At 31.9% G+C, this 22106-nt stretch overlaps 1 protein-coding gene across 1 annotated transcript; it reads right to left on the bottom strand.

Moving 5' to 3' along the window:
* Positions 1-1164: 1164 nt before the first annotated feature.
* On the bottom strand, positions 1165-21713 carry LOC106072468 (anaphase-promoting complex subunit 7-like). The gene is made up of 17 exons (XM_056006466.1): positions 21556-21713; positions 17741-17878; positions 17476-17547; positions 17261-17344; positions 15756-15871; positions 15548-15658; positions 15005-15092; positions 14463-14558; positions 14228-14316; positions 13539-13674; positions 12575-12716; positions 12378-12478; positions 11891-11935; positions 10654-10766; positions 9641-9757; positions 8952-9075; positions 1165-8534 (listed from the first exon to the last, which is right to left on the bottom strand). Exons 1-17 carry the CDS (start codon positions 21625-21627, stop codon positions 8481-8483), a joined length of 1698 nt encoding a protein of 565 aa, XP_055862441.1. The 5' UTR covers positions 21628-21713; the 3' UTR covers positions 1165-8480.
* Positions 21714-22106: the final 393 nt, after the last annotated feature.

Genomic DNA, 22106 nt, shown 5'->3' with positions numbered 1-22106 from the left:
GAACTTCTCGATGTCGACAGAATGTTAATTTTTAATGTTGCTCATCCAGGGTCTGTTACTACTGAATGTTTTCTTCTTTGGTACAATCATGTTTTCACAGAACTGGATGTAGCCTACGAATTAACAGTTGTGGTAAGTTCATCTATGTCTGGGCAGTTGTTTACAAACATGTCCCAATCTGTTTGCTCCAGACAACTTTGTAGCTGTAAAACAGCGTCGTCAGACCATGACTGGATGGACTGTACTTCGAGTTTTGTTGTTTTTAAAACCGGTTTGTACGTGGGTGTACGATGGATCATTGTGTGGTCCGACTCTCCGAGGGGAAATAACGATCGAGATGTGTAGGCCATTTTTATGTTGCTATAACACATGTCCAAGGTTTTATCGTGCCGTGTGGGACAATTAACATATTGAGTAGCCTATATGTTGGCAAGTGTTGAGCTAACGAAAGATGATTGAAATCTCTCATAACTAGTCAGGCAGCATCAGAACGCTTTGGCCTAATAACATGTACAATGTCTAGTATATGTTTTGTTGCTTTCTCTGTGTTGGCTGTGGGTGGTATTTGCACAATTATGACGTAAAATTGTGTAAACTCTCTCGGCAGGTAGTATAGCCTGAGATTATTACATAGTAGTTCAATATCGGTCATACACACTTTAGTTTTGATTGAAATATTGTTGTTATTGTTATGATGTAAAGCTCATCTGTTTCTGGCCTATGGCTAATATGGGTATCATGTGGCCAGCACAACTACTTATTGACTTTACTTTCCGCAACTATTGTCAGGTACCCATCAGAGTTGAGTGGACTCAAGGATGTCATGAAAGCCCAAGTTTAAAATCTTCACTGAAATTTTAACTCAAGACCCCTTTGGGTCGGAAGCCACGCACTTACCACCCAGCAAACATGCCCCCCCCCCAATAAGTTTGGTAATTTCCTCTAGAGTCAACATTTTTTATGGATTAAATTTTTTTTTTCTCTAAGTATATAAAACTAGTGACTAATTCTTTCTGTTCTAATTTTGAGTTGATAGAAGTGTGCAGGTGACATTCTGAAACGACTCTTCAAATTGGTTGACTCAAATTTGGCAGTGGGAGAACATTGCCATATATAAAAGAAATTGACTTGGAAAACTTGGAAGAGACTGCAATTCTGAACTCATTAAAAAATTATTTGTTTTATTGTATTCACTATTTACATGCATTGCTGACAGGGATTGATTTCAAAATTAGAAAAACTATAAAAATAGGATAAATATACTACAAATCATTCAATTGATGCCATGAGGCACAAATTAAGAAACAAAAAACTATTAGTGGAAATGTCAGTAAACAAAATGTATTAAAAAAATTGAACTATTTTAAATCAATCAACACCAAAAAAAAAAAAAATAAACAAGGTTACAAAGACAGTTTGTGTGGAAACACAAACTCAAAATCAGCCCCCGAAGTGGTCCACCCCCAGGCAGCCTAGGTAAAAAGGCAGGTTTTTAATATTTTCAGAAAGGACATCAGAATGAAATTCTATCAATATTTTCAGAAAGGACATCAGAATGAAATTCTATCAAAGACAAATGACAAAAATGGAGAAAAAATGCCCCAGCGTTCCAGCAGACCAAAGGATAGGTGAAAGTGAATGTGAAGTTGGATGTGAACCTGGCCTAATGTCTTATAATGAATATCTACTTGATCTAATTGTTTTGTAAAGGGTCAATCTCTTATTCAAATCCTCAAAAAAAGAAAAAAACATTTAGGGAAAAAAAATAATTCCTTTAGTTAAGTGTACTTTGGTCGTAGTATAGCACTGCAGTTCAGTTCACACAATAATATGAAAACCTACTTATTAATTGTTGTTTTAAATATGTCCAACTTATATGCATACTAAATAGCTTTTATTCTCATGAAAAAAAAACTAAACATTACTTTTGGGTAAAATGTAGTAGTTAGTAGGACAGAACTTACATAACGTAGCAATACAAATGTAAAAAAAATATTTTTTTTTACAAAAAGTCTAAAACCATTTGCATAAATATATTAAAAATATGATAAATGGATATCTCCCCTACTAAAGAGCCTGGTGTGTTTGTTACTATTAATAGTGAATAGTTGTATGAGTGGTGTATTTTTATGAAAAAACTGCTTGCATAACTGATTTAAAAAATTATATTTTTCGCTTTCAGAAAAGAAAAAAGTAGCCGTTGCATCAGAACTTTGAATGGACTAAAATATTATGTTGTCAGATTTTCACTTTCTTTTCTAGTTTACAAGATCTAATCAGGACGGACATACATTTTTCACAAAACTAATAGCGTCTTTTCCCCTTTAGAGAGCTGCTAAAAATTAGTCTTTTATAAACTTTTACAAAAAACCATATTAAAAGCTAGAAATGCATTTTTTTTCCTTTACTAATGTCAATGTTTAAAGAAAGAAATGAAACACAGAGTCAAAAACAAAAAACAGGAAATGTAACCATCTTTATGTTTAGAATTCAAATGAAAGACAAACTAAACTAGTGAAGAAGTTCATTACGCAAAGACGTCAAGAAGACTCTAATTCACTCTCATCATTTCTGTATAAATCTAACTAATAAATATAGAACAAAATACAAAATTCAGATACTTTTGTTTAAAGTCGTTCTATCAAAAAATATACTCATCAAGAAAACTTGTGTAAAAATGTTTATTCTATCAAGTATTTCACTTATAGACCATCAAATGTCCTCTACTTCAACAGCCCAAGTCCTTTTTCAGACTGAGATGATGACAGATACAAATATTCTCTTTAAACCTAAAATAAACTATTTTTCTCTTGCTGCACATTGCCTTGAATGGGCAGCAACTTCAGTTTAAATTAAAAACATTATAGAGATTTATATGTATATATAAACAATTTTCTTTTTTATAGGTCACAAAAAAACATCACATTATGAATGACAAAAGTGCATAATTAGCTTGATTAGTTTATTAACCAGCCATTTACTTTTTGCTTCAGGTTTACCGTGATCCTTTATAGAATGTTTTATTTACAGAGCACAAAGAAGTTGATCATGTCTTAAATGTATGTCCTTCAGGTAGCCTTCCTATTAATTGATATCAAGACTGAACAAAATTGGCATGTTTGTCTAAGCAGCAATATTGCACACATAAAAGATGAACATATTTTTCATACAAATAAAAATAAAAGAGTGAAATAAAAAGATTATTTAGATAGCTTTTGATATTTTACAATTATCACTGTTCCAAGACAGCCATGGCTTTTATATCAACACCCATAGAATGTGAGCGAAAATACATGTTTTTAAAGATTATTTATGAGTGTGTTTTGGTTGTATATATAAATGTGATGACTGTCTTTCTGTATATATGAAGATCTTCAAAGCCAGATTAGATAAAATTACCAGACAACAAAGATGTTTGATCGCATGACGACATAAAACTATGATCCAGTTTTAGTTTATTATTGTCAAATATTCATTTTAAAAATAATTCTTATTATTATTATCCTAAATAAAAATTCGTTTGAAATTGCAACATAATTTACTTGGGATCCAAAATCAAAAACTGAAAAACTGCTGACCTGACTTAATGAAATACTGCCTAGAGACTTACAAGTTTTAAATATATTTCACTAATTCAAGTGTTTAACTGAAATAGGTTCAAGAATACAATTCAATGTTCTGTAATTTTTACAATCCCATCATCAGACATTATTACATACATCAGAATTTGAAATCATTAATTAATTCATTAATTTATGTTAAGATTATATTAAAGAACCTATGTAACAACGCCAATATAAGCATCCTTTTTTCTTCATATAAACAAATCTTAGAAAAACAAAAATCATTTATAGCTTACAATGATGAACAATTTAATTGGCAATGAAAAAAAAAAGTAATTTAAAAATCAAGTCTAAACACATGGGGCTCATCTACAAACAGCTAATGTATTTTGCCAATTAACTCAAACATGGCGACCCTAGAATTACAAAAATATATAACATAAAAAACTTAAAAGGGAGATTTTACATGCTGCAAAACATGAAGAAATGTCAAAGGTGAATCTGGAAGAATGAAGAGATGGATGCTAGACAAAGAGGCTAGAGAAAGACAAAATGGAAGAAAGAAAATTGAAGGTACAAGAAATGAAAGTTGAAGGAAAATGGACGACTAAGCCAAGAGGAAGAAGAAACATAAAGTCAAAAGGTTTGAAAATGGACGACTAAGCCAAGAATAAAAAGGAAGAAGAAACATAAAGTCAGAATGTTTGAAAATGAATACAAAATTCAAATGACTTACAAGCTAATAAGGGGATTTGAAGTCAAAGAAATAGTAAACATGACAAATGTAGACATTTTACAAAAATTCTGACAAAATAGATGCTTTTATTCACAGATGTGAGATTTTCAAGAAATAGGGTCAAGAAATTACTTCGTTAGAAGGCTGCAGGGTCTCAATGACAAGATGGTAACAGACTTTACTGTCTTTACCAAAAAAATTTTGTTAGATTTCTACCAATGTAGAGAGGCCAACTATGAATTAAAACCACCGTCCAAAAGAAATGTGAAATTTATAAACAAAGTAAAAATCATTTTCAATGGTTTCAAGCATCAGGAACTGAGGAGTCTTTAGAGAACTTTAAGAATTGTATCACTGAGTACAAAATAAAGTGGTGAAAGTTTTTTTTTAAAAGTTCTTTGGCTTTGTATGGAATTAAACTATTTTAAAGTTCAATGCAGTCAAAATTTTAGCAAGAAATCTAAATATACCCAGTGAATTTCCATTAATTAACTGATAACAAGTGAGATTTTTTTAAATTAATAAATGCAAATTTTCAATCAATAGACATTACAAAACAAAAACACATGCATCTGTCAAGCAGTCAAGAGACAAAAATCTTATAGCAGTTTTTCACCACTAAATCAGATTCATCCTCAAAAATCAGACAATGAGGCAATAAAGTCAGCAATGATATTTATGGACCAAGCAGTGGAAATGAATTTCCTACTCACATTCTGGTGTTGTTGGAACAAATTGACTAAAGAGTTTCAATTAATGTGCAAAGACAGGCATATGACAAAAGGATATTTCTATTATTGCTGCAGTTGTAGAGATTGTTGTCAGAACATGGATGTTGTATTGCCACAGAAGAAAACAATGATTTAGAATGCCACACATTATTTCCAAGCAAGAGACAATTCAGACTCCAAAAATATCTCCTAATGTTAGGTAAAGAAAAAGCAGTAAAAAAAACAAAAAAAACATACAGCACTTTTTTGAAGCTGTCTCAGTTGATCAATATAACATCAGAAAAGAGTATATCAAAATGCTTTGCTTTTATATTGGACCAACTCTTAATACATTTTTTTTAATTATTTAAAAAATAACTTTCAACCAATTCTGACTTTGAAATAAACTCTTACAGCTTGTAAGCACCTGAAAGCTAAGCATTAAGAAAGTCTTCCAAGACTTTACAAGAAGAAGCATTTACTTGAATTTTTTATGGCATCAAGAAAAATGTTGAATCAGAAATAAGAAAAGGCAGAAAAATTGAGAAAAGTGTTTTCACAACCTCCAAATGTCTGATATGTATTTTGACTGATGCTCTCCACAACATTAGTCGCAAAGTGCCTCTCCAGTGATTACGCCATATGCCATAGTAAACAAAAGATTGACCATCTGTTAACATTGAAGTGTCAACAAAAGTCAAAGGTACAATACAACAGACACTTATTCCAATCAGCCAGCCAGTGAGCTCATTAAAAGAAGAGGCCCATCTTAGATGGAAACATCGGCACAATTTGTATCAAGAGTTAAACAAAATTATTTTAAATTTCTATCAAATTTAATTTTAAAAATATCACTTGAACACAAGCTTTTAAAACATGCTGAAACAGTGGAGACATTATTTCTTGGCTAACTTGATAGGAAACATGCAGCCTTATATTACTTAACTGAGCATTTTTTCTCCTAAAGAATAAAAGTCTAGATGACATCAAGTTGGACCGGGCAAACTACTTTGACAAAACATCAAAGACTGTGCAAGAGAAAGACAAGATCTAGCATAAAAGAGTTAAGGGAGAGTGATCAGCAAATTTTAAACATCTAATACAATAGATAGTTTCAATGTTATTGTTAAGCTTTACACTGCACAGAAAATAATCAGCCACACATATCTTATGTTTCAAAGTACACATTTAGACTTTTTTATGCAAGAGCGCTAGAGATAGAATTACCAGCTTAACTCTATCTCTCCTAACTGACGATACCAGCGTTTATTCCACCAGAATGTGGTAAATAATTACGGAGAGAAAGAGTTAAATCAATATAGATAAAAGTGGAAAGCTGTTTTTAAATGTACAAATGTGCCTTTTATTTAGCAATTTTTAAAAGAAAAAAAAATGACAGCATATCCAAAATAACATATTAGAAAGTGTACAATTAATATTTGGTCTTCATGAAGTGTACAATTAATGTTTGGTCTTCATGACAAGTTTTATCACAGCTTTAAGAATCATTGCCATCATTACGTGTCAGAAATGTCTTAATAACATGCTGAAACTGTTGTGCACTAAATGTTCAAAGCTGTGTGTTTATAATGTACAGTTTTAACTCTTTCTCTCCCAAGCGACGATAATAGCGTCCATCGTAATTGAAAAAGCTGATTAAGCGACGATATTGTCATCGGTGCAGTTAAACATCTTTGTTTCGTTCCTATTCTTGGTTAATAGTTTTAAATGCTTATATTCTAAATCTACACGATTTCCGCTTTCAGAAGAGTTCACTGTTTACTTCCTTCAACATGGTTTTAATATTACGGAGCGTTTTGAAAGTCGTCTTTTGTTTTGTTTGTTTGTTTATGTTTGGAAATGGAGCCCAGCCCATCTGGAGATCAATCTGCTAAAATTTGTAGATCTAAGTCATATTCGGATCAACATGTAAAAGACCTTATTGATTCAGATAACAGTGATTTTGTTTAATCTGTTCATATTGATAGTTTTAGTGTCAGTGTTAGATCTAGATTTTAGATCTGAATCTGATAGTTCATCAGCTGATGAACCTGCCACACCCCCTCCTAAAAACTAGATGTATTAGCACAAAGAATACATCTAGATCTAGGCCTGTTTCAACAAATTTGAAAAATGCAGAGATGGGTACTAAAACAGAAAACAACTTTAGATTTATTCCTTCCAGTAAGTATAGATCTACTTCAGCCAATGTGGTATATAGAGGTGTCAACATGAGCTTACTCAATTCTGAGTCAACTGAGCTTCACTCTAATAGATTCCGCAATTGTTGATAATCTTGTTGATGAAATAAAGAGTTATGCAGTCTATATAATAAAAATAAACACTCCAGCACGCAGGGCATCCATTTTTACAAAATGGAAACCAGTTTCTAACTATGAAATTGATAAATGTGCTCCAGTTTTGTCCAGTTTTTTATTGTTTGAGTGGTTCTATTTCATGAAAATATCAATAAGGATTATAGAACAAAAGCATTGAATTCAGTTTGGAATAGAAATGATCTCCTTATGTGATTTGGATTACATTTTTTGTCATCCATTGGTGAGTTTTCAGATTTTCATTTTTACTTTTCATAAAGAAAAAAAACAACAAAACACTTCAATTTACACACTTGATTTTGTAATATCTAAAAAGAGCATTCATTTTCCTTTAATTCAATATCAAAAACATTATTCTATGATTGTAAATAAAAAAGTTTTGCCATTTTAATTAGAACATATTAGTGCACTACAATCGGATTAAATTAATAATTCTGTCAGAACGTGGAAAATAATTACGGAGAAGATAGAGTTAAGTTTGATTTATGACTGTAAACATTCAGTGTTTGAGTTTAAATTTCTTACATTTCTAAGCTCTTGGTTTTAGCTTTATTTTTCAGATCTCAATCAACAGTACATTGTTGTTACTCTTGTCAACAAATATTTACAAGTCACAATAAGATCATTTCTATGTTATAATTTTGTAAGCATAAGTCAATTATTTTGAAGTTTATAGCCATCAAATATTTCAACATTGCATAAATAGCTCACATTCACTCTTCATAGTTTAAAAATATACAAGCAGCAATTGATATCAAAAGAATCTTTTAAAAGTTCAGCCGTTCCTCCTATATTTTAAGTTAATTTTATTTCTCTCAATACATTCGGAACATTATTCAAGGGTCGCCATATATACAAAAATAGCTATTTAACCACCTAGAAACTCTTCACAAAATAGACAGTTTCATGCATCAGTCATGGAATATACATTCTCTTATTGATAATTCACACAGTGAACAGATTATCATCACAATGGGCTGCCTGTCCAGGCATTTAACTTATCAGCAGAATATTTGCAGACCTGCGTCCAGTGAGAAAAACAATCCTTTTGCCTAGTAGGGCATCTAAGATTTGTCTCTGTTATTTTATTACATATTGAGTGATGCAGTCTCTCATTAAAATCAATACTGGTATCTCATGGCTGACTAAACTCTGTTTCTGACCAACTTTCCATATCACTGTAGTCAGGCTAAGATTGAAATTTAAAAACAAATTCATTAAAAAAACATTTTGTATAAGTAAAATAATATACGTAGCATATCTTAACGTTTTGAATGAAATAACACAAATTACTATCATTAGAGTGTGCATTCATGTGACAGATGCTCTTTTGAAAGCTGAATTAATACCAGAATAGACGGAGGGTGTCTTTGCTAGTAACTACATTTATATATATATATATATATATAAATAATACAATGTGTATATATATAATATTTAAAGGTAATTTTTCATTTCTATTATTAGATTGGACTTTAGGCCTTCCAGACTTAGGCCCAGTCATTAAAACTAGTGACTATATTCAATTGTAGAACAGAGTAAGGTAAGCTTTATTTTGCTGCAGATATAAGATATGCTGGGAAAACAATTTGATCACATGACTTACCTCCCCATCACTTGGGTTCATCATTTCCTCGGCCTCTACATCATAGGTACCATCCAGGCCCATCTCATTATGTTTTTCAATTCTATCACAACCTTCACGAGCTCGGAAATTATTTGGGTCCAGGCTTTAAGGAAAATAAAAGAACAAAATATTTGCATGTAAATACTTTTTTAAAGCAAGTATTGCCAGTTTCAAAATTATTCATGTAATATTGTGAATAATATACAAGGTTCATGACTATAAACTTTAAATTCTGGAGATAAGACTTTTTCAAAACTAAAAAAAAAAAAAAAAAAAAATGGGCTACACTTTTCCCCATTTTCTTTGACATATAATGAGGGATTAAAGGGGGGGGGGGGGGGAGGGGGGGGTATAGAGAGAAAGATGGCATTAAGAGCTTGGTCAAAGTATACTAATTGGATTACCAATGACAGGCAGCAGCTCAAATGTATCAAAGTCCTTCTTTACAAGTGTGTATAAACACAGTTAAGGAATTAATCTATGATTCTCTTATGTAATCTACCTTCAGCTTCTAAGTGTCTTCAATATTCTCCAGGAGAATCAAGTTTGTACCCATTTAGAGATTACTAAAAACTATATTTATATTATTAGGTTTTCACAAAATAAAGATAAAAACTACTTCTGACATACATAACATATGACAATGAAGTATTTACATCTAACTGTACCTGAGAGATATGCTGTACTGGTCTAAAGCTTCTTGTTTCTGATCTATGCTCTGTAGACAGTCTGCCAACTGCTGATGCAATTTTGTTGTGCTGTGATTTTCTAAAACTTTTCTGAGTCTAACAAAGAGAACAAGATAATGTTTTAACAGCATTATTTATTAATTAGTCTTCTATCTTGATATTTGATATTTTGGGTTTTTGGCACATCTGCACAATTTAGGCCATGTTGTGCATAAAATCCATCAAGGGTTACTTCCCCTTCATAGGTCAAGTGCTAAAAGTTACACAACTGAGTTATTACAAATAAGGTCCATTCATAGTAAAAATTTATATTTTTAAAAAAAATCTGTTGTACATATTATATATTCACAATTACTTTGCCCGATCTCAACTCATATTTTACTAGCCAACCCCAATTCCCAGATAAAACCCAATATTTTTCCAAAGATCAACATAATCCAACAGTGTTTTGAGGTTGTTATCTGTTCCAAAACATTTCCCTCTACTATCCAGGTATCTGGGGCAATCAAGGAGGATATGTTCCACAGTGAGATAATAGTCACAGTAATAACTTATTATCTTATATAATATAGACGTTACTTTAAAAAAGAAGATGATTACGTCATACGCGTCATGCAACAATGGGGGCTTTTCTCTCTTTAGCACAAAGGAGTGGCCAATCTTGAAATCAAAGATCTATCTGGACTACAGACTAATTGGGCATAGAAATATATACCAGTTTCTGGTTCTGAAGCTTGTGACTTCATGTGAAATGAGGCAATCCAGCTACTGAAATTATCAGATTCTAGAACCAATGAACTATGGTATTATGAGACAGGCCAACAGTCTTTTTAATGTCTCAAAAAAAGGTATATGTTGGAACTAAGCTTAGGGATACCTAATAACACCTTCAAATATGATGGAATCCTCTGTCCTTTCAAAATGAATAGTATCAGAATGCATTAATTTTGAAAAGGAAAAAAAATAAATCAAAATACACTTCAAATACTAACAATTCAATAGCTTTGGTGTAATCATGTTCTTGCATAAGCAGATCTACCATCAAATACACTGGATCCAGAAGATTGGAGTCAAAGGTCATAGCTCTATTAAGGTACTGTTTGGCCTTTTAAAAAAAGAGAGAGACTTTATACCATTTGCAAAATAATTGTTAACAGAAAGAAAAAAAAATGTATCCTGTAAAATTTGGAAAAGCTAACTAAAAATAGTCTTAAATTTAATTAGATTAAAAAAACAACAACAGCCCATAGTAACTCTACACTTACAAATTTAGTAACTCAAATTGTCAGTAACTTTTAAATATTATATCTAGGAATATTAAACAACTATATTAAAAAATATGGCTTCTGCTGAGTTTAGTCGTAGAACCTAAGAGATAGTTAAAGTATTACATTATTGTTTGTTTATTGTCAATTCATGAAATCCAAGCCCCACCAGCCCGATATATCGGTCTCGCAAACCTTACCTTAAACCTAATGTCCATAATTAAAAATGCAAAGAATAGAAACTTGTCACATAGGACTATTCGACTTATGGTAAATGACAATAATAGCGCACCAATGAGTCTTGTATTTTTAAATGGTAAATTGATTTACAAAATGAAAAGACACGCTATTGATTCAGGTAATCATAGGCTAATAAAAAAAAATAAACTTTGCATGAAGCAGTAAACTATATCCTCAATGATACTAAGAAACAAACTAGATATAGAATATAATTACAATGATACTGTTGATAGTGAAATGAAGATTGACTCAACGATAATCTAGAAATCGGTAGAGTTACAGTAAATGATCCTCATCTGTACCAGCACCAGGTCCATCGAAAGATTAAAGGGGTTTACATGTTGAGAAGACTGGCATACCAAGAAAGAATTTAGGAAATAAAGATACTAATAAAAAAAAAAAAAATTCTCTAAAAATAAAATAGTTCATTTGAAAGTTTTAATACCAGTAGTTTTTTGTTTTGAGCATGCTTGTCTAGGGGAATAGGAAACTAAGAGCAGGGAACTGCGAGGGTCCAAAGGGTTAATGTCTTCTCTTCATAAACTAGAGCTATTTATTTAATAGTGTATTTATTGTTTACATTATTTCAATGCTCTGTAAAAGCAGAACATAATTACCTAGACCTGCAGTTGACATTTAAATGTTTTAAAAATCAAAAAAAAAAATATGTAAAATTTATAGTACAAACATGGAGGTAAAAACTAATGTATTCATAAAAACTTACTTTAACTAAATTGGTTGGATCCTTAGCCAATACAGAAGCTACCAGCTAGACAGGAAAACAAAAATTAAAATTGAACTTTTAATATTTAAGAGGTTACAAAATAAAAATGCATATATATCTTGTCATGTATTTGTAAAGTTTTAACAAAGAAGTGAACAGGTTCTTCTAAAAGACTATATTTCAAACTATTCTTATCGGTCTGGCACGAGTTCCAACAAGATTTCAACTAACACTTCTAAATACTAGACTTGGAATTCACCAAATGCAATATAAGAATAACCTAATTCTTACTATTTGTGTCAGTAAAGAAGGCAAATTAAACCTCTACTTTTTTTTATGCTGGTTTATTTCTTTGAGGGTCAGAAGATAAAAAAAACACTTAAATTGAAGGGGACTCAAAAGGACAAAAACTCATAGAAACAGCACAATATGCTAAGACTTATCAGAAATGGTTGGTTCAAAGCAGACAAAAAACAAAACTACTTACAGTAATAGTTCTAGCATTATTTCCAATTGTTTTACAAGCTCTCATTGCCCACGCCATAGCTTCCTTAATCTTTCTGTTACTCATATAGCAATCTACCAAGCCTAAGTAGAGAGACAAGAAAACAAGGATAATAATTGTTTTTTTGTTGAAAAAGATGTGTTTAAAAATTTTTTCTCATTGACTTTGTAGAAACTTACCTTGATAAGCTTCAAACCTATTAGGAGCAGTTCGAATGGCTTCCTGAAAATGCTGTAAAGCCTGGGGCCCTTTCTTCATATCTAACAGTGCAGTACCCTTCAAAACCAGAGCCTGAACTGACAAGTTGTCTAGAGAATAAGCCTGCAAATAGATAGTAACATCATTATGTTCATTTAATGAATTCTGATAAATAAAAAAAAAAAGAGAACTCAGGGATTGAGGATAAAATATTGATTCTAAGTCTCATAAAGAGAATTTCCTTATTCAAATTGAATTTTTTTTTAAATTTTACCATTTATCCTTATAGCACAAATATAACAGCAAAAAATAACACATTAGAAAAACAAAACATTAAATAGAAAATTGGAGTTCATTATCCCATATAGAAATTTTTAAAAAGTGAAGAAATAAAGCAACCATTTTAGACACTTTGCTCATTGTAGGGACAGGTCGATGGGAAAGATTTTTTGGTGCTTAACAAAAGGAAATTATTTTTGATTAAACTCAAAGAATTTAAAACATTTAAGAAAGAAAGGAAACGATTATGAATGAAAAGACCTTTTCAGATCACGGCTGAAACTAATCAGGAGACACAAGAGACTATGATGTTTTGAAACATCAACACCTACAAAAACTTAACATGCTTAACTTTATAGACCTATGGATATTAAAATGTTCATGTTAAGATACATTTACTTCAAATTAAGATCGCAGAGAATTTTTTTTTTACAATGTGTAATTTTTGTATTTAGTAACTTACTTTGCTGGCTTTGCCTGCAGAATGTCTTCTGGTTTAAGCATAGATTTCTTGTAATATAATAAACTATAAATTATTTAAGTGACAGGAAATCATAAACTGTCAATATAAAAAAAGTCTGTATTAGTTAAAATAATTTTCCCCAGACCAGAACAGCCTGAGCCATACAACTAAAATATTGATGCAAACTGGATCACATATATTACCTTCTGAGCACAGTAAATTGCTCGAATAGTTTTGCTCTTATTGGCGTTGGGAAAGTGAAGTGCAAGAGAACTATAACCCATAGCAACCCAAGGCTCCACCGCATGCTCAGACACTGACATCAAACTCTGGGCTAGCCTGGGCAGTAAACAAAAATGAAATATATTTTTGTGCATGTTTACTAATATTTATAAAAATTATAAGCAATATCAATATCAATAGTCCAATAACTCTCCATTAAAGTTCTGATTTCATTTTATTTCATATGTTATGGCACAGTACATAGTCTTAGTAACATTTCTTGGACAGAGGTCAGTTCTAACCAAGAAAAACAAACTGTATTCCGAGAGGCCTGAATAGGTGTTCCACGAACTACTGGAATAATTAACTAGTAAGCCACCACACGAATTAATCTTTTTAAAAACAAAAATAAGCAAAGTGTTCCACTAAATACTCAAAATGTGCGAAGAACTCAGTTAAGCAAAAAAGTTTGGGAAACACTGGTATAAGTGAAACAAATAGTGTTAAATGAGAATAAAATAAAAATGCCACAAAATAATTATTTTATAATTCCTTTTTCTTCAGCCACATTTTCATTTGTTTGGCTCTAACTAAGCTTTTTAAATAGTTGTTTTGATGGTGCAATGTAAAAGTAAACAGTTTTGTTAGTGGGGGTCTACGTAACACTTACTGGTGCAAATCTTCTGTCTTCTTCTCTTTAGACAACAGGTAGGCATAGATGTCCATGTTTTTTAAATACAGGGGGTCTAGGATGTGAACCTAAAATGTCGTTAACAAATACGCACAAACGTCTTTAATTTGTCAAACACAGTGTGCCTAAGACTTCAAAAAATTTTAAATAATCATTGTAGTTTGAACAGTTAACTAGATAACATTTCTGAATATAAAATCAAAGAGGAACTCACTCGTCTGAATTGGGTCATGGCCTGCATGTAGTGACCAGCATGAAAACATGCCTCCCCCAAGTAACTCAAGATAAGAACATTGTCCTTCAAACCATGCTGTAAATAGAAAAATGTATCAATAGAATTTAAAGTTTGACATTAACTAATAATTTTTTAACTAAACTAATATAGTTTCTAGCTTGGAGTTGACAGTAAATACAATTAGAACTTAGACTCAATATTTTATAAGTACCAGTTCCAAAATGACTAAAAATGATACAATCTATAGATTTTAAAGTAAACAAATAAAAAATAATTATTTTATTAGAAACTTTAGAAACACCACAAAACAAACATTTGAACTAGAGCAAAGAAAAAAAATAACATTAACACAGATTTTAAAATAGTATATATGAAACATTAAAATAGGTAGATTAAATGAAAAAAAAAAATTTAACTATTCAAATCGCATATAAAAAAACTTTTTAAAACGTGTACCGGTATATGAAACAATTAACGACAAACTTTTAAAATACTCTACAAAACAACAAACATGTACAAACTTTTGGTTCCAGGGATCTAAACGTAGCTATTGCACTGTTATATTCTTTAGAAGCCATCCGTGCTTGCCCTTTTATCCAACAGTTTAGCCTTGAACAAAAACAATAAGAAAACGAGAATTGTAGCAACAAGCAAGAACTCTCTAAAATGGATGGACCCAAATTGTCCTACTCTCTGATGAGTGTGAGTGAGATATGGTAAATGAAGAGATGTTCATGTTAGAGTACTTTAAGACAAAGCACGGGTAAAGGGATTGGAATGCACACTAATAAACAGTTGATAATTTTTTCCAGAATGCAACATTAAACTAAGAAAAAAAGAACAATCAAGGATCGCAGTAGTAAAGATCTAAATATTAAATAAGGTTTTATTCTAGCTGTTATATGATCATAGAACAATCTTGCACATGAATCGGATAAAGTAAAAAAAAAAAAATCTACATAATATCCTTAGCAAACACTATACTCATTAAAAAAAAAAAAAAAAAGGTCCACACTAATCATTTGCCAACAATATAACTCAATTGACAACCCATATCTTCTCACCATTCACAAGTTGTCTGTGGTATGCTGCTCATAATGTAAGACATGAGATCCACTCCCCTCATTCCCAGACTTAACAGACTTGTAAGGGCATCAAGTGCCAGGGGGTGCTCTCTGTGAAGATACAAAAGAATACCAGGTGACATTTTTTTTTTCATTTTAAGTATTTTAGATAGTGTTCTTAAAAATTGAGAACTTTCTTAGAAATAACCTGATTAATTCTTTGTAACAAGTGATAGCTGATCTGTCTTTGCCATCATGGAGATACAATTTAGCAAGCGCAAGATTGACTCTGGCTGTTCTTTTCTTTGTGTTGATACTTTCAAGCTGAAAGAACAATTATACAAAAAAATTACTTTTAAACACAGAAATTCATTTTAAGCTAAAATTATAATTTGAAAAAGACTAAAATTATTGCTTTTTTTTTATGGGTTGGAGATATGCATACATAACACAAACTTATTTTATTGATTTGTTCCAAAAATTGTCAAGTTGATTCCCCTATGTTGTTTGTTGCTCATATGTTTTGTTGACCAACTTTAACTGTCAAATAGAAAGGTCATCCTTAAAGAGACACCAAAGGAGTCACAGAGGAGTCTGAGGTCAATCCATTGTTTGTTCAGGCTTGCTTTCAATGTTTGTTACCTCATCGTTAAGAATTAAAATGTTGATGCTTAAGCCTAGGTAGGTATATTTGTTCACCACAATAATGGTTTAGTAGATCTCAAGTATTTCTATATTGCCCTGTGCAAACATTTCTGTGAAGCTAATTATATATCTAAGCTCTTCACAGAGAAAACAGAGCTATCGCACTGTACAGTGCTTTTTGTAGTAGCATAAAAAGTTCACACCGTTTATTGGGACAGCCATAATTATTATTTTATTTAATATCCACCAGGTCTAAGTATTTTGATATCTAGTTCCTTTTCAGTGGGAGTTAGGTCCTTTATTGCAAAAGCTGGAAAGTTGTACAAAGTACTCTGAGAGATTACAAGTTCCACCCACTGCTTCAATCGCAATGCATGATCTCTAATAACAGTGTAATATTTTTATTTTGTGAGGCACACAGGTTAGTGGGAGATCCAAAAGGTTTTCTCATAGCTTTATACATGCCTGTTACATTATTGCTGAACAAAGGACTGCATATTTTGATAAAAGTATTACCAGAGGCTTTAAAGTAATGCTTTGTAATATTTTTTTTTTTAGAATTCTTTAGTCTAATGCTAGGAGTTAGTTTTGTAGGCAATCTTACTTTCATTTTATTATTATAGCTTTTATATAGCGCTACTTTCATGCTTATAGCATGCTCAGAGCGCTTTTGGTCCAATCTCATTTGTGGACCAGTGTGTGTGTGTGGGGGGAGGGGGGGTATCTAGGAGTTGGTTTTCCGAGCTGCCTTTAGGCGCTCGGTAAACGCAACTCTGCCCGAGTCGGGTGTTGAACCTCAAGCCCCCTTCCAGGTAGCCAAGACAAGCCAAGTTCAAGTGCACTTAGCCTCTCAACCATGCTATTGTAATAGTATAATAGTAGCTTACATGTCAATCAAGCCAAGTTCATAAAAATCATTATTCTTGTTTTTTTCCATAGTCAACCTGACATTTCTCTACCTCCACGACATTGTAGTTTTTAAAAGCTTTTCCTGATTTTGTTTTTCAATTCAGTGAAGCTGATAATTAACAATATACACAAATCTACATAAATATATCATTCACTTACAATATTCACAGCCTCTACATTCTGCTTCATTTTATGCAGGCATTGATAGATCTTGTACTTGAGGTCAACCTCTGATGTCAGCTCCTAGCAGAGTTACAGATTAAAGATAGTGTCAAATAATATATTTTGTATAATTAGAATGACAAACAATACCATCTATATAAAATGTTGAGTACAACAATCTAATAAAAAGATGAGTACAGTTCTACACTCACGGTCGATGAGACACTCTTGATTTTACTTTTATTCAGAGCCTTTCTCAGTTGAAGACATCGCATGAATATACTCTGAAAACATAAAGAAAAATGTTTAACTAGCAACAAATAAAAACATATTTTATCATTTGAGACTCACTTTAATGGGAAAACTCTAAGAAAAATGTTGACAGCAGCTACTAAATTTACAATGATTTATGATTCTAAAGAACCCCCCCCCCCCCTTTTTCCAAAAAAAAAAAAAAAAAAAAATTGGAATGATTACCTCAGCTTTTTTATACTCTCCAAGGTGGTAAAGAGCATCTCCATAATAAATTAAACTTTGATACTTCTGAGGAAATGACAAAATTTCCCCAACATCATTCCCTGCGTTGCCTTCAATCATAGACAGAACTATACAAACCTTTAGGGGAAAAAAAAAGTATGAATATTACGTCTGTGCCTAAAGATAAAATAGTACAGAACATTGGGATTAATAATTAGATCTATATAATATATCACTGACATGGGCACATGAACATTAATTAATCTAAATAGACTATTTTATTTCATTTCTAATTATTTTTTTTGGTATTTATTATAAAGATACATTGCCATTAAAATATTGCATAAAGAGGAGGTGCAGAGATTTTTAACCAAACCAATCTATTTAAATGTGGAGGTAGGGGAAAAAAAAGAGTTAAAGCATATCTCCTATATTATCAGTAAGGTAAAATACCAGAATAACAGGTGTAACATACTAAGTGATTCAAAAAACAAAGAAGAAAAGGAAAAAACAACTCGGACAAAGGGCTTTAAATATGATAATATATTGGCATCTATATAGAGTCAAGTTAGATTACCAGCATCCCGCCCTTAAAGCATACCAGCTTTCTCACCATATTATTCTTATATCCACGCATGAGGAGTAGGACGTAGTCATCTTCTTTTTTTTAAGTAACGTCTGTATCATATAAGATAAGATCCTCTTTAATTCAATGTTTACAACCCAACTTCATTGTGGATATTGGGCTTGTACCAGTTTTTTTTAATTTCAGACACAGGTTTCTTCTGTCAACAGAGTTTAATCTAAGGACAAACTCAGCAGCCCATCCCCCCTCCCCCTGGTAAGGAGAGTAGGTCATGCTTAGTGCTATTTTTTAACTTTGATGGCACAGTAGCTATAGTACTTTCGTTTTTTTTTTTCTTAAAATAAATGAGGAAATACACTTGTTAATTCGGTTATCACCATTTTAGCCTGAGATTTTCAAGTTGGGGGTGGCTGTTACTTTTTACCTCCTATTCCATTTTTGAAAGGTTACAGGCATATCAATTACCAACTAATAAAACATTGTTAATTTCTTTTTTTTTTTTTATGTTTTGTTGTTGTATTTGAAGGTTATGGTTCTGTGTTAAGTTTTTTTTTAATTGCTTTAAACAGTTATTAATTTATTTTTGGTTAACACATGGTTTCAAAAGTTTCCATTGTTTAAAAAAAAAAGTCATAATATTAAGAAATAAGGGGACTTGGTAGATGTAACCAACAATTAGTAATCATCCACCTAACAACTACAGTAGTTGTGAAAATATGGAGGGTCGGAGGAAAAAAACAATGATTGGTCAGCCAGCTACTGTCAGTTACAAGAAGGGGTCATAGGTCAAAAGATTAACGATTGGTCAACCAGCTTCAAGCAAAACTGTGACTTTGACTATATATGCTAAAAAAAAATGCCAAAAATCAGAAGAGATAGTGAAGCTTCCTCTCCCTCCATGCCCACCAAGCATACTAGAAGAGTGAAGACACTCTAAATTATTGATCTTCCAGGTAATGGTATCAAAAAGGCTAAGGTGTGACATACATAAAAATGACCTCGTGTCCTTGTGCTGGTGTAAAAAAGAAAATAATTTTAAGGAGAAATTTTTAATTAAAACATGTTCAAGATATAGATCTGTTTCATTTGATGTGGCTGTTAAAGTCTCTAATCGGCCTTCCACTTTTACAAAAAAAAAAAAAAAATTATAGGTGCAAATTTTTATGCATCACCATGACCATACCCACCCTACCATTCTTTCACCTCAAATATAATTTTAACTTTTTTTTACAAAGTAGTCATTTTTATAGACAAGAGGATGACACATTCATTGATATTCTCAGTTTTTTCATAGGCCAAACCATTATAGAGCTAAGAAAACTGACACGTAAAAAATGGTTGCAAATTTGCTTAGCGCTGCTGGTAATCGTACAGTACTCTATCTAGATTCAGAATTTCTATACAAAAATAACACAAAATTGTCTAGATAATATACAGAAACATAGATCTAGATTTCTATTCTAAAATCTAAGTCTAAATCTACTGACTGTCACAGTAGTTGTCACACACAGTCAGACTACAGTAGATCTAGCTACAGTGTCAGTATAAATTTTGTCAAGACTCAAATCTGTACACTAGTAGGGCGTTCAGTGATAAAATAGTTATTTACTTATATGCAATGAAACCACAATAGCTAGATGGATAATTTTGAGATATAAATGAAACAAAAAGAATTTTGAAAATCGGATAATTAGTTCAAAAGTTATAAATTTTTTAGTTAATTATTTTGACCTCTTTTTTGCCTTTGTATTTTACTTATTTGTTTGTCCCACTTTTCGTTGTCTTGTCTTACATAGTCACTTTGAATTATATTTTTTAATCTATATAGATCTAATTATTATTTAGCTTTTAAATATATATTTTAAGATACATTAAAATTAATATTCCTGTGATTTTTTAATGTTATTTAACTTTTAATTAACATTATGAAATAATATTTTAAGTGAGAAAATATGTTCATCTGACATGGCATTCATTCATGGCCACTCCCCCCCCCCTCCCGGCGATGTCTGGATCTAGTCTAGATCTAATTCTAATGTACATGATCTGACTTATTGGAGTTATGACCATGTCATAAAAAGATGGCCTAAAATCAAATGTATAATTAAATAAATACAAAATCAACTAAAATGTTTGTTTTTACGGCTAAATACATTGATAAATATAATAAAGGAAAAATTCATTTGACCCATTTATACAGCCGGTAAGCACAAGGGGATTGGCTGGGCCCAGTCATGTGACCTACTTTTGACATCACGAATTATGCGAAGGGAAAAAAAGAGGGCTGCGCGAGTGATTTGATTGGACCAAAATAAAATATTACTTTCAATCAAAAGCTACTGGAATTGTCAATACATACAAAAAAACTAATTACACACATAGAATCGGCAAGTGATGAGCTTTAAAACAATGTTTGAAATTTTCTTAAGGGTCAACAGAATACGAAGATATTACAGAGTAAACTTCAACCTGCAACAGTTTCGTACACGCTTAAGCTATCTTAATATTTCAAACAGTAATGGAAACGTCATCCATTTCTGCGTACAACGGTGTATCACATGACTATATACAACTTATATTTACAAGAGGCTTTTAAAAGAAAATGGGATACCCTAACCTCGTTTCTCGGCGAAGTGGGACAAAAAAAATATGGACGATTTTTCAGGCGGACTGAACGGCCTAACACTAGTCACTGACACTACTACACTAGTCCTACTAGTTACTAGTTTTAGTCTGGGCTAACCCTACACAATACAGTAAATTGAGTAAAACACTACACTGTCTACACAGAGAGAAACGCAGCAGTACATCTGTATGTACACTGCCTACAGTTACAGGCTACACTACACACTCTTGCCAGTCTTGGTACTCTAATCACTTCTCTTGTCTAGCTCAGTGGGGGATGGGGGGGGGGTAGCTGTCTTAAAATTCTAGATAATTAGATACTAAGACTAAGTGAAGTCTAAGAGTAAGTCTAGAGTCTAGACTTCTAGACTAAGTCTAAGATAGTAGTCTAGTGTAGTAGATTACTAGTTTGTACTTACTAGTAACTATACTAGATTCTATTCTAGATAAATCATAAAAATAATAAAATCTATTAAAAAATTATCAAATAATAATCTAGAATCTAGATCATGACTGTCATTGTCATGATGAGATCTTTCATTCTTTAGATAGTGGATACGTAGACTAGACTACTAGACTAGATCTATATAAAAAAAATACTAACTAATTGCTTCAGGTCTTCATAGAGCTCTGCTTGATAAAGTTCTCGTATGTGATCAAACATTTGACCAGGCATTTTTGCGTATCTAAAATTAATGTTTTAGTTTGAATTAAGATCTCCCTCCTTGTAAACATCAAACTTTTGTTGGTGAATTAGCTCCCTTTCAGCTAAATCTAGATCCGGTTCCGGTTGTTTAAAACAAGGGTGGTCACTTTTTCCTAGCTCTTGTAACAATGAGTAGAAATATAAGTCTATAGTCCTATGAGTGGAAGGGCGAGCAAAAACAATTTTGTAAAAGCTTATCTTAGATTTTGTCAAGGTTTCTGGGAGTAGTGGGAGAGATACATTTTCTTACGGGTTATTCTTTTTGCTAAAATAAATCAGACCACCAGATTTCTAAATTTGATATCTACACAAATAGGCCTAACCATGTTTGCAGTAGGCTAATGTGGACTATTCACCATTCGACGGGTGCATCTGCACTGGATCTGACTCTTATCCAGCACAGGGGACGGCCGCATGTCAAAGGCGATCCTTTTTTGGCGAGCATAAAG

This window comes from Biomphalaria glabrata, chromosome 12 (genome assembly GCF_947242115.1).
Source record: "Biomphalaria glabrata chromosome 12, xgBioGlab47.1, whole genome shotgun sequence".
Lineage (NCBI taxonomy): Eukaryota > Metazoa > Mollusca > Gastropoda > Planorbidae > Biomphalaria > Biomphalaria glabrata.
This window is presented reverse-complemented; position numbering and strand designations above follow the sequence as displayed.

What these genes read in the sequence shown, in the direction of transcription:
- LOC106072468 (XM_056006466.1), bottom strand. Translation starts at nt 21,627, where the DNA reads ATGCCTGGTCAAATGTTTGATCACATACGAGAACTTTATCAAGCAGAG. An exon ending in ATGAAGACCTGAAGCAATTA is followed by an intron (nt 17,879 to 21,555) that starts GTTAGTATTTTT and finishes TTTCCCCTAAAG; the next exon opens with GTTTGTATAGTTCTGTCTAT. An exon ending in TGTTACAAAGAATTAATCAG is followed by an intron (nt 15,659 to 15,755) that starts GTTATTTCTAAG and finishes GTATCTTCACAG; the next exon opens with AGAGCACCCCCTGGCACTTG.